This window comes from Phalangium opilio, unplaced genomic scaffold, assembly GCF_054372755.1.
Source record: "Phalangium opilio isolate 3A_F unplaced genomic scaffold, DU_Popi_V2 ptg000048l_1, whole genome shotgun sequence".
Taxonomy (NCBI): Eukaryota; Metazoa; Arthropoda; class Arachnida; order Opiliones; family Phalangiidae; genus Phalangium; species Phalangium opilio.
The window spans coordinates 991524-1011617 of record NW_028324170.1 but is presented as its reverse complement, the minus strand read 5'-3'; the positions used below and the strand labels follow the sequence as shown (position 1 = coordinate 1011617).

The following is a 20094-nucleotide window of genomic DNA, read 5'->3' as shown; positions in this document are numbered from 1 at the left end:
TTGGGTCAAAGGCGACAGGTCATTCTTTCCATATGAAAATCTATTAAGTATACAGAGTGTTTTTAATAAGTCTGCCATAAATTAAGGGGGATGTTCTTTGGGAAATCGATTTTGAGTCGAAAATGTAACTTCTATCTCCATTTTGCCACAAGGGACACTGTTTTCGAGTCGAGATTGGATGGAGTATTTTACTGATTAAATTTAATTAAGAAACTGATTAAGACAATGCTAATCAGACAAGAAAATGTATTGATTTTTTTTCTTTCATTTCAATGTTTTTTTTAATATGAAATGGTTAAACATTACTCAAGAAATTAGTTACTTTAAATTAAATTTAAAATATATATTACTTAAGTTAAATAGCGCGGTACTAGCTGATTAAGAAAGTTTCAAATACCCACACTTTGAAAAAAAATTAAAACAAATTGCTCAAACTCCAATTAAAAGGGGTTGATTTAGTTTTGTAAAATATGTCAATTCCATCATTCTAGTGATACTTAAATGGTAACGAAAGTTATAGACTTTTGAACGATGGAAGTGACAGTTGATTGTGATTGAAACGAACCTTCGGTATCCCTTTGTCTGAGGCAGTGTTGAAGTTCAGCTTAAATGAATGCAATTAGGGAACGGTTGACTGGGTTGGAGCTAGGTCTCTACCGCCTCGACTAAATCAACTTAACGAGTTTGCCATGAACTAATAATACTAAACAGGAACCCATATACGGAACTTAATTCGCGCCTTTTTTCTCTCGAATATAGAAATCGCGATACGGATGACGAAAGAAATTAATATAACCTGCCACGGACCTATGAAACTGGTATGATTTGCAATTAAAAACAAAGGCAAATTGAAAAAGCGGAAGTAGTTGGAAAATATTTCCTCTGAGCAACGTAAAATTAGATATAGCGAGTGGTGTTTGGTCTCCTGCCTAAGAAGCTCGAGAGAAAGAGATCGAAACTTGATCGGAGTACGTCGTAAACTAATTAACTTTAGGCTTTCATTAACCTCCCAGGTGTATCACCTCACCTTCTGTTGTTTCAATTTGTCTTTAATTTGGGTGCTTCTAGAGTGGTACTCTGACCAGCTTTGGTTGGTTAATAACCGTTTTTAATTACTCTAAGGTACAGGCGAGGCACTATTTGTTTCGCAGATTAATTTACAAGTCTTCGAGACTTCTACTTAAGTATATATGGGTGTATTCTCAGCGGGATTTAATATTCTTATTTTCTTCCTTAGTCGTGAACTTCTCAGCATCATAAGTTTAGAATTAAAGTCTTCGTAAGTCAGAAACGACATAGAATTTTCTTAACACTGAAGCGTTTAGAGAACGGCGAAGAGGTGTCAGTTTGTTTCCGCTGGTTTTTCCGTACGTTGCTTATCATTTTCCGTTTCAATTTTGTCCTTAACATTCACCAAGTAAACGGTGTTAAAAACGTAATTTAAACTTTTGTTGGACTTGGAAGAAACTCGTCTCGAAAAATTTGTACTTCGAGTACTACTCGTGGTGTCCCAAGTACCGTATCGCGTTTTAATACCACCTCCACGAGCACCGCGACGTCCGCAACATTTTTGCTTCATCAGGAATAAGGCGTCTCTGATTTCCGGTATTCTAACGGCGTAAATAACTGGATTGACGCAAGATTTGAGTATGACCAAGGTGTTAACAGTCCCTGTGATGCCTAGATTCGTTATTGGGTTAAAGGTCTTAGCGGGATACGGGCAATCGTTGCAAATTAAACAGTAGGACAATACAGCCGGTATCCAACCCATTAAGTAAGAACCCAAAATCAATAGCGTTGTCACAACGGCTTTGACGTTCTTTTTCATTTGGGTCACGGTTGAACAACGCCTTTCTTCTATTGTATTCGTAGTAGAGAAATCTCGCGTGAAACGTCGCGCAGAACGCCTGAGTTTCTTACGAAACGTCTCGTTCGGTGGAACTTCTGACGTTGGTTTGTTCTCTTCGACGCGTATTAACCCGAGCTGATGACGCCGTACCACGAAGAATATTTGTCCATATATAATGGACATTAACATAAATGGTACCAAATACAGCGAGGAGTAGGTTGTAGCGAAGCTACGCTGTCCCAGGAATTCAAACGCCTTGCATTCCAAAGATTGGAAACCCTGACCCGGAACACTGGCGAAATAAACCAAGTTGAACACGATGGGTATCAACCAGATTGTTAATAAGATTAATGTGGTCGTTCGACGCGTCACGGTCGCCGCGTAATGTAATGGCCGGACAATCCCTAAGTAATGGTTGAAAGCCAAGGCCAGTAGATGAAGAACTGATATAAACAATATGGATAACCTAACGGCTTCCATGAATAAAAACGGGCAGAAATTAAGAGACGATGTCTTAACGCCGTAAAGTTTCGCTAGCAAACTATGAACCGTAAAATGGTATATTTGAATAACGGATCCTAAGGCGTCCGAACCCGATAAACTGAAGATGAAACGCAATGTAGGCGTTAAATGCGTCCGATGCATATACCGTTTTGAACACAATATACATCCGTTTAAAACTAAACTAATGAAACACGTAGTTAAGACGATTATCACCACACCATAATACACGTCATTGAAATACTTCGCCCTAAGTGAAGATACTCCATTCGTTTCGTTCATTTGAGAATCGTTTTGTTCGGGTGCAAACGTCATGTTCGTAGAGTAACCATGGTAATCATCGGTGAAGTACATTGGTGCAGTGTTGTCAGTTGTGTCGTTGCCAATCATTTCAGAAACTTGCGGAGTTATCGTCATGTTCGTTGAATTTCCACCGTAAACTTGCGCGTCGTTGGGAGAGTTGTTGCCTGTGATCACAGAAACGTTTTGTGGAAATTGTGCAGTAAACGTTGTGTTCGTTCAGTTCCCAAACGAAATGACGAGTCTTTCTCGAGTTGGAAGTTCTAACTAGTTAAGCATGGATCTTATAAACCCTATAGGGGATGGGAAAAGTGGACGCTTACTTTCAAAAATATATAATAACGGCATGCACGAGCAAGCTATAATTATTATGATTCTAGTATACCAAGGTCATTCTAAATTTAATTTGAATAACTCTCTGGTTAAAGGTAGGCGCGGCGGGGAAGTAAATAATGTACTCTACTAAGCTGACTGTCACAAAAATGACTTCCGCTCCGTTTTAGAAATAGAAAGTCCATGCGTTTAGACACCCGAGAAAGCGAAAAAATTAAATTATAAACAATCTACTTCTGGGAGACGCAAAGAAGAAGAAGAAAAAAATCGAACTCAAACAGGATGAGAGGGGGAAGACGTTATCGTGGAAGAAATCTTTAACGGAAACATTCCCTGTCAACGTTACACTCTGTCCTCACCTCGTACTGTTTCGGATTTACGTGTACCAGACAAACGAAACCTTTCTGAGATGATTCAGAACAGGAAATGTAAAAGAATATCTGAGTGTAAACAAAGGCAAATAGAAAATTACAGAAAGTGAAGCTCCGTGGAAAGTGCCCTTGTTTACGACGTACTCCAAGTCTTAATCTCTTTCACTCTAACCTTTTTGGTCGACCAATCACCCCTTTTACTTTTAAAGGTAAATATAACACCCTGTACATCAAAGATTAATTTTTGAAAGGTTTTGCAAATTTTCAAACCATTTTCTGTGCAAGCCTTATCGTTGGGACCTGAATCTAAAGAACCTTTTAGGTCAAACTTGTATATAGTATGTTTTTTTAACAACAAGACCACCAATCAAAATTTTATGATGGGAAAAGTTACACTCTGCAACTTTTAATGACTCACTTTTGATGTGATATAACGAAATGAAATTTAAGATAAATTGCTAAAACTTTTTATCACTTTTTTCTGAAAATTTTTAGAAGAGGAAAAACCATTCCACTTCCCAAACTGGTTATATATAGGTGTATAGGAGCGGAGAAAATGTAGCGAGAGGAATAAAACATTAGTCCTAGACAAGGAATTTTGCTATTTTACTATATTTTTACCAGTTTTTCGACGTCAGAAAGGTGCATTCAGCCACACGTACCGAAAAAACTGGTTATACAATCGGTTTCTCATGCTGAACGCACCCAATAGCAAGATGGTCGCGGATTGTAATAAAATTCCTTGGTGTGTAGCTATCTCTTAAGAGTGAAATAACGACCATACGAAACTAGTGTCTGCGCTTTCTAGCGTTGATTATCAATTAGTAAATCTGAACTTCATCTTATCTTGATATGAATTATAACGGAAAGAAGAAATGGGAAACTCGAAAGTATCTTCTTAAACTGAAGCTTCTACCCTCGTACTATATTCTCTATGCTAGAACCCGGTCTTTATCGGTATATCTTTGAGTGGTTAGCAGCTTTTGAAGTTGTTGTCCGGTCTTCAGTGGAGTTTTTGGTATTTTCCAAGGCTCTCAAAGTGTGCGTACGGTGGGTGTTGTAAGTACCTTCCATTACTAGATTTCTGTTTATTATTAAGAGTGGCGAAAGATGAAGGGTTTCGCGGAAGCCGAGACGTGCCCGTGACGAGAAGCAGACTTTAACTTCTCTTACATCTCTCTTACAGCCAATTCTCAATATGCTTCCTTTAGCCTTGATGTATTTATTCGCCTGTTTTTCCCATTGGTCGGATTTTGTACCTATCTTAGGCTTTCAAGAAGTATCCGAGTTAGTGTAGGTCGGGGGAAAACCTGGTAATGTCACGGGAAAACACCTGGAAACGCAGGTATATAGTGATTAATCTTTAAAAAATTACCACGTTTTTAAGAAAATTCGTCAATTTTTGAATTTTAAAAATGTATTTAAAATAGTGTATACACAGGTGTATTGCGGTAGAACATTTGTAAAGGGGCACTATAGAAAAAGCATTAGGAACTTTCAGCCTGCAAGGTGACTTCTCCGCGTCAAAATTCAAAAATACATAATTTGAAAATTAATATATTTTATGACATTATAGGTAGCATAAGTAAATGATTAGGTGTAAGTCAACCATAAATTCGGTTAAATTTATAAAATAATTAAAGCCACTAAACGTTATCTCAAATTCGAGGGAAATGTTATTAAGGTAATTTGAAACGCAACTTTCAATAACATAAAGGTACTATGTGTTACAAGTTATTTTGAGTTAGAACATGGACTTTGTAATTCTAAAGAGGACCAAAAGAAATCATTTAAATTGTGAGGGCTGAAATTAAATTTAGCTGGTGCATAGGCCTACCATTATTATATTTATTTTTGTAACGACAAAGAAATCATCCAGTTTTTCCCATCCTGTTTAGGGTGTATAAGATCCGTGGCTAGAACAAAGGCAGCTGGTAAATCTCAACTATCTATTTACGAGTTTCGAGCCAGCATCGGTCCTTTAAGCCTTAGCATGCCACTTATGCGTCAATATACATCATATGTGGCTACCGCTATTGACTCGTGTTGAATTTCCCATTTTATTTTTTCGAAATACCTTTATAACTTACTGAAAGTGAAACAATTATTGAGTACTTAACCATCTTGTTAGGATTTCTGTGTGCAGTGTTTATTTTTCAGTGGTTAAAATGCACTGAGAGAGAAGCTACGATGGGTAGTTACAAATAACGTAAACCATCGTAGAAATGAAAGTAGTTCGGAGGTGTATTTGTTTGCGTAGAGGTCTTTTCGAAATAATCCAGACTTAAGGTGTTAAACTAAAATACGAGCGCGAGGAACCTTGGGTATTGAAGTCCCTCCCCCTCTCTGCAAAAAATCCATTCGCTTCATACAGACACATTCTGTATTTATAACAACAAAGGTAGCAATCTTCTATAAGTAAGACGGATGGAATTGAGATTTTTCGGATCGTATTTTAGTTAGGTCGCTATGACGTCAGTAAAGGGATGCGATAATACTCCTCCCATATTTATACGTATCTTCATTGTAAAATAATAGTTCCCTGAGCTGTTATCTTTATAATTTCCTGGTACGATCATGGAGAGTATATAAGAGAGGAGTAGAAGCTAACAGTTTTGCCAAGGCATTTCAGAAGTTTTATTTAGTTGTTTAATTATATCCAATTCATTATTTCAACCAGTAATAGGGCTGATAAAGAAGCTCGTGCATAAATTATAGGGGGTAAAATTTCGAACTCAGCCAGTGTTTTCGAATACGTCAGGGATGACGTATGTTTCACCTTTAAAATACTTCAAAGTCACTTGATTAAAGTTCAGTCAATAAATAATCATTTTGCACTGACTCGGATTTGATTAGAACCAATTAGAACTCGTACACGAGGGTGGAGATAAAACTAGGTTAGAATTCTTCGTGCAAGAAAAGGAATCTCGTAAAGAGAGCGTGGAATATCCTCCTTTACATTATACACTCTTTGTTACATCCATCTTCGCTAAAGTTTGACAAATGTCATTAAACGTAACGCGTATTTAGGATTCTTACCTTACTTTCGATATCATGTACCTTTGGGCAGAAGTAAAATGAGACTAGAAGTAAAGAGCTCTAGCATTGGTAGTAGATCCTGGCACTAGTGAACAAATTTGAGGATTTTATGCCGCTTCCATCGCGCCTACGCTAGAGAGAAAAAAATTGGTCGAGTTCCAAAAACATTTCCTACCCCCTTCCCCTGAACCTAAAGCCGCGGAACACGGACGCGGGTGCTTGAATCTAGTTCGGCCGTCTACCGCCACGAGCGTCTCACGTTTTGGCGGGGAGAATTCAGAATCCGATACCAGAGGGCCAACTGTTGGTGTGTTATCAAGAATAATCACTTTCGCCGAATGAAGAATTTGGTTACCTCGATACTTCTAGTCTCATCTTACTTCTGCTTTGGATAAAAACAAGAAGCGAAGATGGCTCTTGAGATTGAGAGAGAAAAAACTCTTTCTCCAGTATGTAAAGCTCTGTCTAGATAAGTATTTTTTGGCCATACGTTTCTTAAGGAATATGATGGGATGGTACAAGTACTCGAGATTACTTTCGTCGGCAAACGAAACCACTTGGGACTTGAAGGATATGTTAATGAAGGTTTAGCTTGAAAGGGAAACACTTTTTTTACCCTAGTGACTTTACCTTGGAAAGGTTTTCAACATCAACACCAAAGTCTGCGTGGAACTCCGCTTGGTTGTCCCCGTATTTCTTGTTCAAACAAGTTATTTGAACTCTTTGAACCAAGTCTTTTGAAAGTTTACAAGAAACTCTTTTTGAATATCTGCCGGTCCTTTTCAACTACAGAAAGGCTTTCAGACGATAAAGACAAATTAAGATTTTTGAATTCTAAAATACCGTTTTTTTTACTGATAATATTTCAAAGCTAAAGTACACGAGCCCTAATATATAATATAAACCACTTTTTTTGTAATGTTGAGTAGAGTGCATTTAGGGCTATGACATACTTAAGGCGTTTCCCCGTATCTTTGATATTTGTTGTTATAACCTCCAAAGTTGGTCTATATTCTTACCAGGTATTGTCGTCGCGACGTATATAAAATGTTTTTCCATGTCAGTTGGGATTATAATACAAATGGAATTTTTAAACGAATATTTTATATCAAAGGTTGATAGATATATCACAAAGTGAGGTACTTTCATAGTTCCCAATAAGATGTTTACGACGTACTCCAAGTGTTCATCTATTTCTCTATAGCTTCTTTGGTAACCAATCAGCACTCTACTTTATATAATATTACCTTATATTTTTTAAGAAATCTCCGGGTTTTGAGGCATTGATCTGGCAATGCGTTTGAAATTATATTTTTGCTTTTTCTAAATTATCATATATATTGTTGTGCAAACCTGGCTGGTGGATGCAATTCGGTTTGCCAACCCCCCACCGTATTCGCTCTTGTATTCATACGCCAGTCTTCCCCAATGTACCGCGGTGGACGGCCAACTTGCTAGGCCTTAATTCACTTGTTTCAATCTCAACTGAATAAACCTTAAACCCATAATGGTTCCCAGGGGATAAAAAATGGTAATGAAGGGATTGGTATTGAGCCTAAATCCCAGAAAGAAAGCATTCTTGATTATTTCTGCGACAGGTGCGCGTGGTAGCTGATAGTGAATCTACAGTATATACAGTGGTGTTCCAAAAAGAATGGTAGGACCCAAGAACAGTGCGTTATATAGGATATCATTTTGAGTCCGGTTTTAGGGATGACCCCTTAATTAAATTAGAAATCAATGTCTTTCAGTTTATTAATTAAATTTAGGTTGTCATTCGTAAAACAATTCGATCTTAACTCGGAAATGGTTAACCTTTAGGGAAAAATGTCATGGAACATTTTCCATTCAACACCCTGTATACCCTTTTCTTATCAAAACTCTCCTCGTCAGAAGAAAGACGAAATAAATAGAAGAGAAACTTGCTTTAATCAAAAGGAACGGTTCTTCTTGATCCAGCTCTCTTGCAATTATATTCTTAAAAAAAAAAACCTCCGCCAGTTTTCGGACAATGAACCTTTCTCCACCACAGTTTGATTTCTTTTGTCAGGAAAAACTCAAGTGGAACTAACCAACTTCAAATAATCAGTTCGGTACGGTTTTCTTTCAAGATTTTAATTTTAATTTTAAGAAAAGTTTTACATTAACCCTGGGCGACATAATACGTTATCGAATTAACTTTAGTCCGAAATTTACGTCATGAGTGCGTCATTGAAGCGTGGACCTAATAAACTCTATAGGGGATGGGGAAACTGGCCTGGTACCCAATAGAGAGAGATTTAAGATTAACGTTCCAGTATATTAGGATCTGTATTTGTTTCTGGTATATCAAGGTCACTCACTGTATGTAGGCGCGGGGAATGGGGAAGTAAATGATATTAATGTATTTCCCCTAAGCTCACTGCGTATTCTAGGGTTGAATAAAATAATTTCTTCTTTGCTCGCCGGTCCTCTTGAAAATCACAATGTCCATGATTGAAGTTAATAAATTAGCCACCTGTTTTAAAACAATGAAGATACGTATACACTTGACCCAAAAACCTAAAAGAAATATTGAATATGACAAATGGCGCATCATTTAAAACAATTAATCATACCATCTTCGTTTTGTTAGTGTTAAGTACATTATAGTCCTATATAAACCACGACAAGTGACTTTGAAGTCCTCTTCTAACTTTTACGAAGGGAAATGCATTATTGTAACTTTAAATTTTGGGTCTGGTCGATTCTTATCTTTGCCTTAATTTCTTTTTTCAATCAATGCGAAGCGAAACTTTCTTGTAAAAATGAAAACGGCCAAGATGTTGACTGGTAAGGGTTTGAACTATGACCTTCTATTATTATTACGCGAAACCGATAGAAAATCAATGACTCTTATTTCCAATAAAATTGGGAAGTTATTAGCGCGAAGTAATATAAATTTCCATATGTTGTTTTTCGATTACGTGTTGGTTTTTGGGTCGATTATTCTTGCAGATATTTATCGCACCAAGGACCTCCGTAAGACCTAAAAATGTGTGAATAACCAACTTAGGTTTTCACGAGCTCAAACTGAGCAGATTGCCAATATCAAATGCAAATAGAAAAAAATGGAAAGTGAGCTGCTAGGCACTGAGGGAGGTTAATGAAAATATAACTTTTTGCATGAAGCTTTGATCTGGGAATGCTTTAGAAAATACTTATATTTTTGCTTAACAATTTTAAATTGTTATCGTACATTAGGTTTCGTAGTTCAAACCTGGTTGGTCGGTAAATTTAACATTTCCGGTTTTCCCGCGTACTCTTGAATCACTTCTTGATTGTGTCTAATTCTAGTTTATAAATATTTTGAATTTCATAGGGTAATATTTTACAAATTACCAAAATCATCGAAATCATCCAATAAAATCATCGCGGTTGGTGAGGCTTATTCGTATTTGGAAGTTCCCGTGAAAGGAGTAGCCACTGGTCAATGGGTTCTTTCTGAACGAAGCGCCAAAGATCCCAACTCAATTTTCGGACGAACTTACAGACAACTCGAAGGTAAAGCCGCGAAAGTGAGTACTTAATTATTTTTATTAATTTTATTTTGAAATCATGTACACATTCTAATTTTGAATCTCAACGTGACAGGGATTGGCTTACATTATCTACAATGACCAAGAACCAAATAAAAATGGTTCGTCTAACACCTATGGACACACCAAAGGTAATTACTTAATTAAGTACTCGCGCTTCCAATAAAAGAAAACATCTTAATCCTCGTAACATCGAAGGCATTTTGGCAACTGATGGTACCACTGGTTTCTGGTTGATTCATAGTGTTCCGAATTACCCTCCAAGTCCAGATGAAGAAAATTTTGATTTCCCCGATAGTGGTCGAAATAATGCTCAAACTGGACTGTGTATTACGGTCAAATTTGACACTGTAAAAGAAATAAGTAAGAGCTCTTAAATTCTTCCAATCTACATTTTTTTCTCGTTAGTCAAAAGAACCATACATCCATCTACAATATTAATGAAGATACAAGCAATTTAAGTTTTCTTACTCGTTAAGCCTTGACAATTTGACTTTTGAACAGATTCGTCCGATAGGATTGTGTAGCCCTTTGTCGTCATCTTAGCGCGCTAAAAGAGGCTTAACGCTTGTATCTTCTTTTAATATTGTAAATATTTTTATGATTCCAATTTGAATAATTCATTATTTTATACGCTCTTTCGAGTAGAAATTCCCAAGAACTTTAATTTAAAATAATTTAACAAAGAATTTTCTATAAATATTCAGTAAATTTAATGCGGTACAATAAACCCAATATTTACGCCAAAAAATCCAATTCGGACATTGACGCGCTTGAACCGGAATTGAAGAATTTTTTCACGGATGATCGAGCTATTTATGCCAAGACGGAACCATTCAGTATCTCGACAGATATTCAAACTTTAGGAGGACAGAATTTCGTAGCTTTTGCTAAACACGCTAAATGGGAGAAAGGTGCGTGCGTTATCTTGTATTTGCCTATATTTCCTATTTTTACTTCCGCTTCAATCAACGGAACCTAACCGTGGACAAAAATAATATAGAGTAATGGCACCTCCCTGCGTTTGGCTACGTTATGTTCTATGAAAGATTAACATGTAGTGCCATTACTCTATCAGAATTTTATAGCAAAAATCTTGTTTTTTTTTCAAGGAGGTTTAATTTTATTGGGGGGTTTGAGGAGGATTAAAGGCGATTATCTTCGTCCCTAATTAAGTTAGGTCCAAGTATTTGAAATAGAAATGACCTAGAAGTCTGTGTAAATTTATTAAGTATACGAAAACAGGAAAGACAAAAGTCAAAAGCCACTTGTCGCTTATTAAATTTGGTTTATTGTACGATCAGATTTGTTCGACGACGCCGTAGCCCCGGGCTTAAAAGCCTCTTTGTTAGTTCAAACTTGGAGAAGCGGCGCGGGAAACAAGCTAAATGCTGATTGTTCCCGATCCCCTTACTCGGTGTACAACGTGGACGAAGTTCAGATTGATTTCAAAGGGAAAACTGACCCCGATATCTTACCGTTTCCTCGGACCAATGACCACAGTAAATGGGCCATCGCCCAGGAAGGATACTCGCCTTGGGTTTGCGTTGGAGACATAAATAGAATGGTATGTTATGTTATGTTTGCGAGTCTTTGCACTAAACCTTATCATGGAACCTCTTAGGGGACTCTATATGAGGGAGTCTGTTATTAGAGAAAAAGGGAAGTCGCAATCTGTTTTAAGAATAAGCGTGTCACGTGGTTGTTGTAAGCATAAGTTCCTCAAGATATGTTCCATAAGTTTACCACTGGTTACTGAGAGCTTGTCATGAAGTGACGTCGGTGAAACGTGATAGATTCTCCTAAAACGACACCTTAGTACAGACTAGATAGTAAGATGGACTGCAAAGCCGAGTGTAGTCAATTTTCGCGTCGTTCTCGAACTAGCTCTCAGTAGGGCCTAAGTCTCTAGGATTAATTTCATTTAATTACTTCTCCCTCGCGTTACTAACCCTAAACAGTTTAAAATGACCTTGGTATGCTAGAATTCAAATCTCCCCTTGCTCGTGCAACCCTTGGTTTGTACCGACAAAGAAATCGCCCAGTTTTTCCATCCCCTATATGGTTTAAGATCCACGCTATAAAAAAGACCAATGCGGGTCTAATCCCTGACCCTCTGTGAAGCACAGAACGATAGGCGAAAAAGTATAGTCCTCCTTAAGGAAGGGCGTAACCATGGCAACGACATACTACCATTTTTTGGAACCCATCGAGCTCCCGCTATAAGGTCTTCCAGAACGCGTACATAAACTTATACCGTTCCAAACATATTAACATATCACTTTTCTTGTTTATCTATTTGGCATTGGCCTAATTCGTGGCGCGTGTTTTGAGGTTTGCCAAATAGTAAACAGATAAGACAGATAAGAAATTTCTCTATTCTTTCCTTGCTTTTCTGATCCAAGTTTAATTTCTAAAGGAATCTCAAAGGAAGCGCGGGGGTGGTGCAGTTTGCGTCAAAAACGCCTCGGCCTGGAAAGCTTACAAAGCCATTATCGACAAGTACGAGACTTGTTCCCTAAACAAAGGAACTCATGGCCAAGAGGAACGCGAGAAAGAAGCGGAACTTGTCCCAGAAGAGTAATTGACATGGAAATAAAAGATAAATGTATAGAAGAAGCCCCAAAAATGAATTCATTTCTTATATGTTGACGTAATCTTATCAATTTTGTTGCTAACCGCTTGCTATCGTCGATGTTAAAAAACATAGCTCTTTCGTTATGGTTTCTAACCAAAAGTTGCTAGGCATGGATCGATTAAAGAGGTTTTCGGGGTTTTATCATGGACTTTATCATTTTAAAGAGGACCGGCAAAGAATTAAGTTTAATTAAGTTAAGGTTTTGTGAGATTTAGGCAAGATTCAATGAAGGGTGGGGGGGGGTCAAGTTGCTGTCTTCTAGTCATTTGCTTTGATATTAAAAGTGACCTTGATATACCATAAAAAGTAGAGATCATTCACGTCACCTGTTTGCCTAGTTTTTTATTTCTAGTCTGTGGTTTTAAACAGTGAGTACTAAAATCAAATTTAAAATTAATGACCTTGATATACTAGAACGCTTATCTTAATCTCTTACCGTTATTACATGTTATTTATCGAAAGAAATTACCCAGTTTTTCCCAGTCCTCTTTATAATTACAAAGTCCGCGAGTTCGTTTTTGTCCTCGGTAGAAATGTCGCTATTGGTCCTTGGAGATTGCGTTTTGTTTTACTTTTTTAAAAAGTGTACGTCCTAGATATTTTATTAGTCCATGTCTAAGTGAGTCGAGGCCTTCAAACGAAGGCTTGTCTAGTTAGCTATCATTTAAGCTGATATAAAAATAGATGGGAAAAATACCATCAGTTTAATTTGGTATTGATTTAGATAAGTGTAAAATTATTTAATGGATTTAATTGCAATTCTTCAACGATGGGTGCTCGTATGTCTCTTCCGTTCATTTTCCTCCTGGCATTTTACTTCCTCTGCACCAGTGCCGGTAAGTACATTATTAATATTGCGATCTTATTGTCTCACCGGATGTGAATTCGTTGGTCTATCCATCTATAACTTGACAAGGGTCAAAGGTCAAGGCTAAGGTAAGCTAATCTTATCTTATATAGCTGTAGAAGAAAAGGCCTGTGGACCGGAACAACCTGCCGTTTTTGGAGACGAATCCGGTAGTATTTACAGTACCGGATATCAACAAGGGTTAAAATATGGAAATGAACAGAGATGTTCCTACATGATTCTTGGAGAAACCGGAAAGGTATGTCTGTATTTACGTCACTCTGACTCTCTTAAAGGTAGAATGAAATGTCCTGGCAACCTTTTTTATAGTTTTAATGTTTGTTTAATATCGAAATTATTAACGAACTTCACGTTTCAAATGTTGAAGTACTCCTTTTTGATTTATTAGCCCACTTATCGAACTCTAACCAATTAGCGACTGCAACACCACGTGGCGCTTTTCATATAACAGAACCTAAACATTTGAAAAATTCTATAAAATTTATTTTTTTGTGCTAAGCCATAAATGCGTATTCTTTTTAAACCGCCATAAGCAACTCTATCCAATAGACTACCGCGAATATAATAGCCCGGGCTGTCAGCTGACACCGTCACGTAGTTAAAGAACTTTCCCTGTGTTTGCTGTTATTTCTAAAAGCGATTGCAAAAATTCTAGGCTGTTCATTTCATTCTCCCTTTAATTAAGGTATATACATTTCCATCAATTCTTAGGTGATTGAATTGACTGTCGTCGACTCTGACATTGAAGCAACGACATCTTGCAAGTCGGATCAACTTCGTTTCCGGGATAGTCGAGGTCTTTTCAAGACTATTTGTGGACGTCAGAAAAACTACGAATTAGTTAGCAATAGTTCCTGGGTGACTATTTATTTTAATAACGATTTTACGACAACTGGAAATGGTTTCCATATATCTTATCGTTTGGTCAACGCAAATGAATGTGAGTGCGAACATAACCTCTTCCCCCCACCTGTCATAAGTAAATAACTGTGTCCTATAAGTATCTAAGTAACCATTGGAATTATTGGGTGTGTTATCACGTACTAATCAGAGAAAATATAGCAGGATGAGCATAAGTTAGCTTTAGCCAAGGCATTTAAAAGTACTTCCGAGTTTTAGAAAATTATATCTGATTTCGTTGGCTAATCTTCAGTATGGTGTGTTGCGAGGGGCTAATCACTGATTAGATTTTTATTACATTTATATACATGGCCAACCTTCATATCCCAGTCAATTTACTAACCTTTGTATTCTTTAATTAAAAAAAGATCCTACATTCTTAAAAATTCATTGTAAACTTTGGCATTTCACTAAAAAAATCCTTTGATGCTAAGATAATCACCTGCATAACGAAACACTCGGTTTTCTAACATAAGTAAAATCGTAGTTGTAAGTATATCAAAGAACTCATTTAACACTTAAGAACGTTCAATAATATAATAAATTTGACTGTAATGCACAAAGTGACCTCAGGTGAAGTTCCACCTCATGATATTGGGTAGCTTAAAACAGCCCGGTTTAAACTTATGACCTCATGGTAAATTATTCAAACTTTCTGAGGTCTTAAACGTGTTCTTGATTGGTGTATCTCTTAAGCCTGTGCTCTGGTTTGATTGCAACTTTTGCTTTCATACGACCTTTAGATAAGCCTGGGAACATTTCGAATTAACTTTATCAGCCAATTATTAACATATGATTACCGAAAATTAAACTTCTAAGCCTTGGCGTAATAATGAATATTTCCAATTATTACGGGATTTTCGACAGCGAAACCATAAGCCGATTATAAACAGCTTGATTAAAAAAAATAACCAGAACCTTCAAAGAATTTAATATTTTTAAAGAGCAAAGCAGAAACAGAAAGCGGGTTTAATTAAGCTTCTACTCATATTACTATATTTTCTCTGCGGTTTCATTTCAAAGAACTCTTACCATATTTAGACTTACTGGGACTAGTTATAAACGTATGATCACCCATTATCAGTAAGAAATAGAATTTTTTTTTATTTCTTATGTCATTAGCGAAGTATTTCTGTGGATCTCGAGAATTTGGGTGCTTGAACGGTAAGTGCGTCCGTCGTACAGCAATTTGCAACGAGATCGACGATTGCGGAGATGGTTCGGACGAGCACAATTGCCGTAAGATGAATACGTCAGCAATCAGTTTCTCCTGTACCGACTGTTAATGGCTTCATTTAACGCAATAGCAAGAAGAAAGGACGACTTCGACAGTCTTAATTGTGGTCGGTCACTCATTCCCCCCGATTTAACTTCCGGAATGGATAGAATAGTTGGTGGGAATGAAGCCGTACCAGGAAGCTGGCCGTGGCAAGTTGATTTACAGTTGGACGTCATTTACCCTGGTGGACACGTCTGCGGCGGTGCTCTCTTGAACCATCAGTGGGTCTTGACCGCTGCTCACTGTTTTGCCACGTAAATATTTCCCTGTTAAAATATTCCAGTTGTGACTGTCTTCCAAGTGACGGTCGAAGCTCTTGCCTAATGTAGGGTTAACAGTTCGATGCATTCAGTGTCGTGAGAAAACGGGTAGTTTTGTTATGACCTAATGAGTTTTAAATTGACAAGCAGTTCCACATCGTTGTGGTGGTTTTTACATTTTCTTTCGCGATTGTACAGTAGGGGTGGATATTAAACCTTATAGGGGATAGGAAAACTAAGCGATTTTTTACAATAGAAAAATATATAGTCACTGTTTAAAGTTAGGCGTGGGGGTAGGAAGTAAATGAAATAATGAATTCCCCTTCGCTCACTGCACATGCTCGGCCCGCAAAACTTACTGATCCTCTTTATAAAATTACTAAGTCCATGATTTTACTTAGGGTTTCAAACTTGGTCTAGTATTTGTAACAATTAGGCCGAGTTTGCAATATTCAATAATAGACCAAGTGAAGATTCTTCTATGTTCTACGTATATTTGTAGGGCAAACTCCGCCTGCAGCATTTATAGTTAGTTTTCCGGACATTACGGAAGGACTATACAATCTAGATCATTAATTTTTTACACTTCCTCAAGTCTGGAACTTTTTCGCGCTTTAAAACGACCCATTAATCTTTTAACGGGACAGAAACACTCGGTCGGAGGAGTGGAAAGTTCGATTAGGAGGACATCGCAAATTCTCGGCTGATATCGATGAGCAGATACGCCATGTAGAACGAATCGTGATTTATGGAGTGTCTCAAACAGAGGTGATGGAAACCACACACCCCTTTCTATTGTTTTACTTCCGTAGTTCCTCCGTATAGTATAGCTCTTAGACTCGTGGACAATTTTTTAAAAGTGTCTTTGAATCTAAAGTTAACTTCGTGTCGAGGGGGCCTTTACTCAGACCCAAAACACTGTCATTTCTTAACGTTTATAGTTCGAAGAAACTGGCTGGTACAACGAGGATGACGACGTGGCTCTTGTGAAACTCAAGGCTCCAGTAGCCTTCACAAATACAGTTCAACCAGTTTGTCTTCCAGTTGTAGATGAACCGGATATTGTCATCGGTACCAAATGTTACTCAACAGGATGGGGTGATACCAGAGGCTAGTTCTTTGTTATCGTGTTACTTTTAACAGGCAAATATTAAAACAGAAAGTGAATCACAGGGGTAGATGAAATTCTTCCGTAGTGCCCGTTGTGATGTTTACTTTCTGTTATTCCTGTTTGAATTTGGTAACTAATAGGAAATCCTAATTGTAAATTTCTGTAGGAAGTGGGCTTAGTGATGTATTGAAGCAACTTCCAGTGGAAATATTACACATGGACAAGTGTCGCAACCAGTTTATTAGGACTAGCAATCTCACGTTGGTTTGCGCGGGGTCTAACAATGGTTTTGATGGGCTATGCCATGTGCGTATGGACTATGAACGAAATTTCTAGGCCTAGCTAGGGTTTAAATTTTTTAAACTTTAGGGGGATAGTGGAGGCCCTTTGGTATGTCAAAACCCTAATGGTACTTGGAAGCTAATTGGAGTGACCAGTTTCTTGACGAGTATGAATATATTGGACGGTGTTTGCGCTGTTCCAAATAGTCCTTCGGGTTTCACGAAAGTGTCTTTCCGAATGGATTGGATTCAACGCTCAATTAGAATCTACGGATAATTTTTACCGGGAGTTGATTTTGAAATTTTTGTAGACCAATTTTAAATAAATATCAGAAAGGAAGGTTTTGTGATTCTATAATTTCAGATGCTCGGTATTGATTCAAACGTTCTTGGCAATTCTGGCGTTACTTCATTCCTTGTCGCCATATTGGTATTTCTTTTTAAGCTATAAATGTTTATGTTTTGAGGCATATCAAGTGCAATATACGAGGGGTCCGACTACACCAAAAAAAAGCGTACGGAATTTCTTCTTGATTTCGTAATTTATTGATTTCTTCAAAGTTTTCGCGAGAAGCGTACTGAATTTCGTGTAAATGTCGGACCCCTCGACAATGTATAATTTAATAGTGAGATTGAAGTAGTTTATAGTGTCACCGAGGGGCTAAACACTCGCGCATTCTGGCATCAGTGTAGAAAAGCGCTACTTGGGAGAGCTAATATATTTAAATCCCTCCACCGGACTGAAACAATGGTTGGGTAGTTATTTTTGTTTATTAATTGGTCTTAGTTCCGAGGTAATTATTTAGCAACTCTTAGTTATCTAAACAAATAATTTAATACGAAGTTATAACAAGACGACCCAAGGGCTGGGCTCGTAAGAGTAGCCACAACGTACCGTACTTCGACGCGCATCTTTTAACAGTGGTAAAACATGGTACGCGTAAAGAAAATCAGAGTGAATAGCCCATCGATACTCTAACAAAAAATTAAAACCCTTGATCCTTATTTCAATAAATTTACTTACGTTATAAGTGTAATATCCGGGGCCACAAGCTAGTACTTTCTTTCAAAACTCTTCTCGATTTGTGGAGAAATAGACGTGTTTTGGGAACGTTCCCCTTTCGCTAGCTCGATAGAGAAGCTCTCCTGGATTACAGATTATTAAGATTAACAAAGCTTGTTTTACAAATACGAAGGTGCATTTTGGTTACTATTAAGAGTTGTTCGCTTTAGAAATTGAAAGCTCAAGGTTTTTACTTCCGTTATTTTTGTATTCAAGGTTGGGTGGGTTTTTTTTACTATTGTTCACTTGCACTTATATATTTCTTTTATACACTTAATCTATACATGGTTAATAATATATTTGCAATTTTCAACACTCAGTGACTTTACGCACTTCCTATCTGGACGCAAAAGCATAATGCTACGTTTTGCCACCAAATATCCTGGTTTTCCATCCTAACAACCTTGTTTTCCACCGTAGGATATTAGCGTGGAAAAGCGGTGGAAATTCGAAGCCGATTAAAATTTGATAATAGAAATTTTCTTATTATTTTCAGTTGCTGGACTCAACACTCGGAAGTTACAAGTTTATAAAAATATTCTTATTATTTTCATTATTAATCTTTGTAATAAAATCTAATGTATCAATGAAATATATTTAAAAATAAAAACTTTAATATTTATAAAATATTATTAGATAAAATTATTTCTATTTATAAGCTTATTAGTTATAGTTATGGCGTGAAATAATAAAAAGAATAAAAGACTTTAACCAAAGTATTTTAATTAGAAATTTTTATTAAATCCGATTGTATCAAATGGAATATATTTCGAAATAAAATATTGCATTAATATTTATAAGTCTGCCTGAAAAATTTATTTTTACTTGTAAGCTTACTAATTATAGTTAGTGATTAAGGTATAGAAACTTGATTCATACCCTCTGAATTAGAGTATGATTAAAGTGCTTGCTCAACATAGTAGAGCCGTGAGTCGAGTATGATGACGTGAGACACCTGACACACTCTTAATAAACAGTCAGAATAACTGACTTTATCCCATGAATATTTTGAATACAGTATCAAAGTTATAATGAATGACTTTATTCGAAGTGCATTGGACTGAAGCGTGACGTAGCAGCCACGCAAAACGGCACAAACTAATGTTTAAATAGTGCTGGTTACATAGCAGTGTGTTTGCTTATGTGTGTGTGGTAGTGAACGGATTAATCATACCCGGTCACGTGACCTATGACGTCAGATATCACGCGACCTACGACGTCATATCACGTGACCTACGACGTCAAATCACGTGACCTATGACGTCAGATATCACGCGACCTACGACGTCATATCACGTGACCTATGACGTCAGATCACGAGACCTATGACGTCATATTCGGTGACGTAGCATGACGTCATATCCGGTGACGTGCCATGACGTCATGTCCGGTGACGTGCCATGACGTCATGTCCGGTGACGTAGCATGACGTCATATTTGGTGACGTGGCATGACGTCATATCCAGTGACGTGCCATGAGGTCACCGAGGTAATTGACTTGTGACGTCACGACAGATGTTAATGGTATAAGGTAATGATTGTCCATTCAGTTAGGCCTAGCGTTCATTCATATAGGCCTAGCAGTGTTCAGCTATTTGGATTTCGTGCCCGGGATAGTGCGCAACCGAGTCCGCGCACTGGAGCTTTTAGCGCCCCCCGACGTTGGAAATTTACAAAGTTGGAAGTTACGCGTGAGCCGGTTCATTCGTTGCCTGGAAGGGGTCAATGAAAGTCGCTTGGAAAA

General features: G+C 37.4%; 3 protein-coding genes across 3 annotated transcripts in view; 2 read left to right on the top strand and 1 right to left on the bottom strand.

The window, feature by feature from the left end:
• The window catches only part of LOC149673533 (plancitoxin-1-like), a 34374-nt gene extending 21423 nt beyond the window's left edge, over positions 1–12951 (top strand). Inside the window, exons 3-8 of the mRNA XM_089840011.1 lie at positions 9734–9929; positions 10006–10081; positions 10149–10313; positions 10658–10864; positions 11255–11517; positions 12370–12951. Coding sequence (XP_089696137.1) covers positions 9734–9929; positions 10006–10081; positions 10149–10313; positions 10658–10864; positions 11255–11517; positions 12370–12534 — 1072 coding nt within the window. The 3' untranslated portion in view covers positions 12535–12951. The remainder of the gene's footprint in view (positions 1–9733; positions 9930–10005; positions 10082–10148; positions 10314–10657; positions 10865–11254; positions 11518–12369) is intronic.
• LOC149673534 (adrenocorticotropic hormone receptor-like) lies at positions 1343–2767 on the bottom strand. Its single transcript, XM_089839965.1, has 2 exons — positions 1980–2767; positions 1343–1850 (listed from the first exon to the last, which is right to left on the bottom strand). Exons 1-2 carry the CDS (start codon positions 2765–2767, stop codon positions 1343–1345), a joined length of 1296 nt encoding a protein of 431 aa, XP_089696091.1.
• A 269-nt stretch (positions 12952–13220) lies between the features above and the next one.
• Positions 13221–18905, top strand: LOC149673532 (chymotrypsinogen A-like). Its single transcript, XM_089839115.1, has 9 exons — positions 13221–13424; positions 13549–13694; positions 14168–14396; positions 15479–15595; positions 15664–15889; positions 16543–16663; positions 16837–17005; positions 17173–17312; positions 17376–18905. The coding sequence occupies exons 1-9, from the start codon at positions 13358–13360 to the stop codon at positions 17562–17564; spliced, it is 1404 nt and encodes a 467-aa protein (XP_089695241.1). The 5' UTR covers positions 13221–13357; the 3' UTR covers positions 17565–18905.
• The last annotated feature ends 1189 nt before the right edge of the window (positions 18906–20094 follow it).